We start from the raw sequence: 8,108 nt of genomic DNA on the forward strand, positions 1-8,108 counted from the left end.
AGATGAGGAAAAACTTTTTCAGTCAGAGAGTTGTAAATCTGTGGAGTTCTCTGCCTCAGAAGGCAGTGGAGGCCAATTCTCTGAATGCATTCAAGAGAGAGCTAGATAGAGCATTTATTAAAATAAATGTTTATTATTATTATTATTATTATTATTTAAGGATAGTGGAGTCAGGAGGTATGGGGAGAAGGCAGGAGCGGGGTATTGATTGAGAATGATCAGCCATGATCACATTGAATGGTGGTGCTGGCTCGAAGGGCCGAATGGCCTCCTCCTGCACCTATTGTCTATTTAGTTTAGTTTAGTTTAGCGATACATCATGGTAACAGGCCCTTCGGCCCACCAAGTCTACGCTGACCAACGATCACCCATATACTACTTCCATCCTGCAGACTAGGGTCAATTTACAGAAGCCAATTAGCCTACAAACCTGGACATCTTTGGGATATGGGAAGGAACCCACGCAGGACATGGGCAGAACGTACAGTCACCCATAGTCTCAGGATCAAACCCGGGTCCCTGGCGCTGTGAGGCAGCAGCTCTGCCTGCTGTGCCACTGTGATGCCGAGTTACTCCAGCACTCTGTGTCATTATTTCTTATGGATAGGTGATGTTTCGGGTCGGGAATTTTCTTCCTGTGTACCTCCCTGTGTGGAGAATGAGGGAATGGCCACCCCACACCGAGCGAGGTCCACAGTGAGGGCCAGGGTAGAGAACGGAGGATACATCAACAGAGAAAAATAATCAGTCACGTCACAACACAAGAGTGTGAAATCCCGCTTTACTCTGTATAAGTTTGGATTGAGCCTAACGCACAAGAAATTATGTCGATAAACAAACATACATCCTAACGGAACAGATACATTCTCCCGCGAAAACAGCTTAACGTTAATAATAAAAAATATATATGTAACACCATTCATGGTGTGCTCAGTGGAATGTGTAAATAGAACTCAAGGATACATTTAAAACCTACTCTACAGGCATTGTTTATTGAGAATAAAGCGTGCTATATAATAAAGACACCAAGAATTGCAGGAGCTGGTTTACAAAAAAAAGACACAAAGTGCTGGAGTAACTCCGCGGGTCAGGCAGCATTTGTGAAGAAGATGGATAGGCGACGTGTCAAGCCTGAAGAAGGGACCCGACCCGAGACGTCCTCTATCTATCTGTGAAGGGAACGGATAGGTAATGTTTCAGGCCAGGACCCATCTTCGGCCCCTAACCCCACACTTCAACAAATTTGGAGTCCGATCCCCCCCATCACAATCAGTCTGAGGAAGGGTCCCGTCCCGAAACGTCACCTCTCCGTGTTCTCCAGAGATGCTGCCTGACCCGCTGAGTTACTCCAGCACACTGTGTGATACAGTAAGTCAAAGATACCTTTCCCAAAAATACATCAGCCCCAGTTTTCATTGTCCTGGTGTGTTTACCTGGGTATTGTTGGCTTACCCATGGAATCAGGTACAATCTCCAGGACATGTTCACTGCAAGTGTGTTTCCCAGGGAAACTCGGGAGCAATAAATACAATAGTTAATCATTCATTTTTGTGTGACTCAATCAATCATTTGCAAAACATTTTAGAATGGGGGAAAGACACAAAGACGGTCCACGGGTTATGAACCGGTTCTGTTTTTACAGACATCCATAAGTTGACTTTGTCCAAAACTTTAGACTCGATGGACCCAATGGCTTAATTTTGCTCCAATGTCTCATGTTCTAACTTGTGGGTCGCCCACATGCCTTTGGAGAGAGGGAACACCCCCATCCCATCGTCAGAAAAATATTCCCTTCGCAAACTCGAGCTGAAGATGGGCGTAGAACTGCGCAGGAAGGAACTGCAGATGCTGGTTTACACCGAAGAGAAGCACAAAATGCTGTCGTAACTCAGCGGGACAGGTAGCATCTCTGGAGAGAAGAAATAGGTGACCTTTCAGGTCGAGAAGAGTTTTCCTCTCCACTGACTCTCAGTCTGAAGAAAGGTCCCGACCCCAAACGTCACCTATTCCTTTTCTCAAAAGGTGCTCCCTGACCCGCTGTGTTACTCCAGAACCTTGCGTCTGGCTGGGGCGTAGAACTGATGGGGTGGAGGGTACGGAAGCAGTGGATGGGAACATGAGAGAGAGAGAGAGAGAGAGAGAGAGAGAGGGGGAGTGGGAGAGACACTTCCACCAATTACTTGAACGTGACTTATCCCTTTGCCTGGGTAATGTTAGGTTGCTGGGATACAAAGCAGCTGTAACAACAGCTGGATCTAGGAGGCTCCTTCATGAAAGCGAGATTCATCCTAACGTTTGACATTCTACGAGCATTAGTTCATAGCGAGCTTGTTCTTTGGAATCGCACTTTATCCATAAAATTGATGCATTTTTAATACATTCCAATGTGCAGCACACTTACAAGCATCTGCCAGTAGAACTGGCCGGCTAAAATTCCAACTAGGAACCCACTTCTGGGTATCTGTTATCTAAATATAAACTGCCAATCCTTTCCATTACATTCCAACCCACATTTTATGCCAAATGAACCACACTCTCCCCAAACCCCTTCATTAAATTCCATCTAGTGGCGGCCCGATGGCGCAGCGGGTAGAGCTGCTGCCTCACATCCGCCAGAGACCCAGGTTCGATCCTGACTACGGGTGCTGTCAGTACGGAGTTTGCGCGTTTTCCCTGCGACCGGGTGTGTTTTCTCCGGATGCTCCAGTTTCTTCCCACACTCCAAAGACGTGCAGGTATGTAGGTTAATTGGCTTCTGTAAGTTGCCCCTAGTGTGGAGGATGGAATGTGCAAACTCCGTACAGACAGCACCCAATGTCGGGATCGAACCCGGGTCTCTGACGCTGTGAGGCGGCAACTCTGACGCTGCATCACCGTGTGTTTCAAGATGGTTGCTGTTCAAGGCCAATTGGGGATGGACAATAAACGCTGGCCTTGCCAATGACTTGACAGGGAGCGATGGAGGACATGGACAACATCGCCTGGCCAGGCCGACCCCTGCAACTCCGACCCAGTGACGTCGACAGGACAACGGGCCTTCAAGTGAAGACGCTAATGTCTTTAGCAACTCTGAACTTGAAGGGTGCAGGAAACGTGGCAGCTCTTATGAACCGGAGGACAGGTTTAAGGTGAGGGGGGGGGAAGATTTTTATAGGATCGTGAGAAGTAACGTTTTATTACACAAAGGGTGGTGGGTGTATTGAACCAGTTGTCAGAGGAGGTAGGTGAGCCAGGTACAATCACAACATTAAAGAAACATTTGGATAGGTACATGGATAGGACATGTTTGGAAGAATATGGGCCAAACGTAGGTGTAGATGGGACACGTTGGTTGGTGTGGGCAAGTTGGGCCAAGGAGCCTGTTTCCATGCTGTATAACCCTATGACAATGACCTATCCTAAAATCCAATTGCCCCATCATTGGAACTCTGCCCAGCGCTGAAACATTAATCAGGTCGCCGTGATGTCTGATACTCCTGGCGCTCGGCACCACTTTAATTAGGTAGGCAGGGGTATAATTTGAGTTAAATCTAAGGAGCAGTACTTTGTAAAATTTCAAAACTGCAAAACTGATTGCACAAGCCCAGTCTACACCGTTACCCACCAGACAGGGCAGGTTCAGACTTGGAAGGACCTGCCAGTTCTACGACTTCAATACAATCAAACGCACAGGCAACCTACTCTTGCCCAGTGTAGGCGAATCAAGAACCAGAGGATATCGGTGTAAGATGTAACAGGCACCTCAGGGGTAACTTTTTTCTATACTCTCTGAGGCCACAATTAGAGTATTGTATTCCGTTTTGGGCACCATGTTATAGGAAAGATGTTGTCAAACTGGAAAGGGTGCAGAGAAAATGTGTAGGAATGAAATGCAGATGCTGGTTTATGCCGAAGATAGACACAATGTGCTGGAGCCACTCAGCTGGTCAGGCAGCATCCCTAGAGAAAAGGAACAGGTGACGTTTCGGTTCGGAACCTTCTTCAGACTTTGTGCCTGAGTGTCAGAGAAGATTTACGAGGATGTTGCCAGGACACGAGGGCATGAGCTATCGGGAGAGGTTGGGCAGGCTAGGCCTCTATTCCTTGGAGCACAGGAGGTTGAGGGGGGATCTTATAGAGGTGTACAAAATCACGAGAGGAATGGATCGGGTAAATGCACAGTCTTTTGCCCAGAGTAGGGGAATCGAGAACCAGAGGGCATAGGTTTAAGGTAAAAGGGGAAAGATTTAATAGGAACCTGAGAGGTACTTTTTTTTTTTACACGAAGGGTGGTGGGTGTATGGAGTGAGCTGCCGGTAGTTGAGGTAGGTACTATCGCAACATTTTCAGAAACATTTAAATAGGTGCATGGATAGGATAGGTTTAGAGCGATAAGGGCCAAACGCAAGTGGAACTAGTGCAGATGGGGCATTTTGGTCAGCGTGGGCAAGTTGGGCTGATGGTCCTGTTTCCACGCTGTTGACTCTAAAACATGAATAATTACACTTTCCTTTGGGGTGATTTGAAGGGTAGAATGAAGTGTTCTAATCTCCAAGAAACACAGGCATATTAAACATTAGCACTCATATAAACGCAGAGTCTTCTTTATCCAGAGTTGGGGAATCAAAAAGCAGAGGACATAGGTTTAATGTGCGAGGGGAAAGATTTAATAGGACCCCGAGGAGAAACGTTTCCACACAGAGGGTGGTGGGTCCATGGAACGAGCTGCCAGAGGAGGTAGTTGAGGCAGGTACTACAACAACATTTAAAAGATGCAGAAACAAAGAACTGTAGATGCTGCTTTACAAAAAAATACATAGAGCGCAGAAGTAAAACAGCGGGTCAGGCAGTATCTCTGGAGAACATGGATCAGTGATGTGTTTCGGGTCGGGACCCTTCTTCAGATTGATTGCAATGGGGGGATATCTGGAAGGGAGGAGTCAACATTTAATAGACACATGGGCAGGTACATGGATACGAAAGGTTTTGAGGGATATGGGCCAAATGTGGGCAAATGGGACTAGTGTTGAAGGAGCACCTTGGTTAGCATGGATGAGTGGGGCCGAAGAGCCTGTTTCCGTGCTGTATCACTCTATAAATACCAGTTTGAAAACCTTTGGAAGTACTTTGCTTGCCAGTGAAGTCTTTGTATAAAAGTCTTTATGATCATATGTCTCTCCCTCTCCCTGTACAGTACAGTGGTCCATTCATCTTATCAACAGAAAATTAATTCAGCTCCCAAGATCTCTGTGGAATGTTCTGGAAAGGGCAAATGGGGCGAGGGGAGGATAGGAAGGATGAATTAAAGCTTTGCCAAATATTATGCAGGAATGTTAGTCGGGAAAGATTTAACTCCGACCCTTTGAGGGAATTAAATGGTAGGGGATGAGGGGGGGGGTGTATAATCTATAATCTATTCACACACAAACCTCTCCCTCTCACACAAACACACTCACACGTAATCTGCACACTGTGGACAGCTTGATTGTAATCATGTATATAATCTGACTGAATAGCACACAACAAAAAAAAAAGCTTTTCACTGTACCTCGGTACACGTGACAATAATAAACAAAATTTAACAACACGCACACACGACACTCAACTCCAGTTGTTTCAGGTCTTTCAGCAAATAATCCATACGAGTCTTCTCATCTTCAGCTGATGAAAACAAAATGCAGACACAAGGAACTGCAGACGCTGATTTACATCACAGGACACAAAGTGCTGGAGGAACACAGCGCATCAGGCAGTTTCTCTGGAGAACGTGGATAGGTGACGTTTTGGGTTTTCAGTGGCAATTTCCGTGTTTCGGTTGGGCTCCCATCTTTATTTCTCTGGAACTTTGCCCTCTTTGGGAGACCGAGCGTGCAGAAGAGAAGGTGGCCTGTTTCTACGACTTACGCCTACTGTACCAATGGCACCCTGGTCGAAATCTGAGACGCAAGATGCTGGACTCTAGAACAAAGACATTGGAGGAAGAACTCAGCGGGCCAGGCAGCATCCGCGGAAGGGAAATGGACGGGCGATGTTTTGGGTTCAATGGTTCCTCATTATCACGTGTACAGACAGAGGTACAGTGAAATTCTTTTTTTTGCATACAGTTCAGTAAAGTATTGCCATACCTAATAAGCACAATCCCAGACGAGTACAAAGATCAAATAAATAGTCCACTGAGACCGCATGCAAGAGTGGACAGGTCTTGTTGCCATTTTGTAAAAGTCCAAGGTTGAGATTCTTCTTTTAACCCTTCTCTGCAACTCTTGGGTTGTGTGTTGGCGTTGAAGGCGAGATGGGTCAGCATGGAATCCTAAAGTCAAAGTCTCTCTCTCTCTCTCTCTCTCTCTTTCTTTCTCTCTCCCTCTCTCTTTCTATCTCTCTCTATCTCTCTCTCTCTCTCTCTCTCTCTCTCCTTCAGGAGGCAAGAGCTAGATGACAGCCTGTTCACCACGACATTTCTTGCAGGAACAATAGACAGCTGAGATCAGGTAGAGCAGTGTGCAGACGCAGACGAAGACAGTGGCAGTTAAGTAGACCTTGTAAGGGCAATGGTAGCTGTACGCGGGCAGGTGGCAGAAGCTCTTCTCCCTGGTCTTGCTGCCGATGAGGTAGCAGGCCACCAGGTAGAGCAGGGTGGCCAGCCCGTCGTGGACGGCGTTGGTCAAGATCCATCTCTCGCCGCCCAGCACTGGGACCAGGTCGCTCTTGCCCAGCAAGGTGAGAAAGAAGAGTGCCAGGGTGGAGAGCCAGAAGAAGACGGCCACGAAGACCACGTAGTGCAGGGCTCCGTCGTACTTGCTGACCGCGATGGTGACCCAGACCACGGTCCCCACCATCAGCTGCAAGATCCGCAACACCCCCAGCCCGCTCCTCAGGAACTCTGTGCGGAGCGATGCCAACCCGGCTTGGGGCGGCATGTTGGAGCGCTGGCCCGGGGTGGACTTGTCCATAAACTCCCAGGGCAAAGCAAAGGTGCAGGAGAGGAGACAGAGGAGGCCGTCACGATTCCGCTTCCTGTGGCTGGTCTGATCCCCTCCCCTCCCCTCAACCCCTCTCCAACATCCTCAAACTTTTTTTTTTTTAAAGTCACGAAAAAAACATGCCACTGTTCCAAACTATTGAGTGCTTTTTTTTACAATTCTGTTTTCTTTTCGCGACTCGTTTAATTTGTAAACGTAAAATCTCCCAACGTGTTGTTTTTTTTCTAAACTCAATGATCTAAATTACTTCTTTTTTTTCCGAACTTCCTTTCCTTTCGATCAAGTCACTTCCTTCCAAAGCTGTTATGTTTGAAAAAACGTTTTTTTTCGGTCTACAAAACTTTTCTGAAACCTCCTTACTTTTCTTTCTGTTGCTTTTCTTTATTTTAACTTTTTAAACATGCTTTATTTACCTTGACGTTTCATGCTGTTCTGATCTAGACTTTAGAAATCCTGCATAAGTTATTAGTCTGAACTATTTGAAAAAAAAAACTATTTTTATTTAATCGTTTCTTCTTTTCCCCAAAGATTAAAATTCAAATTTTTTTTTCTCCCCACTGCCACTTTTTCAACTTTCCCCCCAATTTCCCTCCCTCCGCAATCATCAGTCCCTTTTTTTGCCCCCCCCCCCCCCTCCATTCTGATTGCTGGTAAGTTTTAAAGGATTTTTTAAACATTCATTGGTTACTGTATTCGTGGAGTAAGTTCTTGTTTTTCCCCACTGGGAGAGATTAACAAAGAGTAAACAGTTCCTCCCAACATCACAGAATAAATATGTTTCCCAATCTGAGTGGGAACAAGAGATGGTGGATGAAAGGGAGAGGACAATGGCTGTACATGGTGTGCAAGTCGTTGGTGATTCCACACTTGGAGTATTGTTGTGCAGTTCTGGTCGCCTGCTATAGGAAGGACTAGACCAAGTGGACCCGTTGGACCCAAACCTCTCCTGCATTGGTGCAGCACCCTCTCCTTCCCTCCCTCCCCACCCCCCTCACCCCCTCCACCCCCTATCCCCCTTCCCCCTCCCTCCCCCTTCCTCCCTCCCCCTCCCTCCCTCCCTCCCCCTCCCTCCCTCCCTCCCCCCCTTCCCCTCCTCCCCCTCCCCCACACTACCCCCCTCCCTCCCCCCTACCCACCCCTTCCCCCGCC

General features: G+C 47.1%; 1 protein-coding gene across 1 annotated transcript; it reads right to left on the reverse strand.

Moving 5' to 3' along the window:
* Positions 1 to 779: 779 nt before the first annotated feature.
* Positions 780 to 7,196, reverse strand: marveld1 (MARVEL domain containing 1). The gene has a single exon (XM_078413311.1). The coding sequence runs from the start codon at positions 6,927 to 6,929 to the stop codon at positions 6,408 to 6,410; it is 522 nt and encodes a 173-aa protein (XP_078269437.1). The 5' UTR covers positions 6,930 to 7,196; the 3' UTR covers positions 780 to 6,407.
* Positions 7,197 to 8,108: the final 912 nt, after the last annotated feature.

This window comes from Rhinoraja longicauda, chromosome 16 (assembly GCF_053455715.1).
Source record: "Rhinoraja longicauda isolate Sanriku21f chromosome 16, sRhiLon1.1, whole genome shotgun sequence".
NCBI classification, from domain to species: domain Eukaryota; kingdom Metazoa; phylum Chordata; class Chondrichthyes; order Rajiformes; family Arhynchobatidae; genus Rhinoraja; species Rhinoraja longicauda.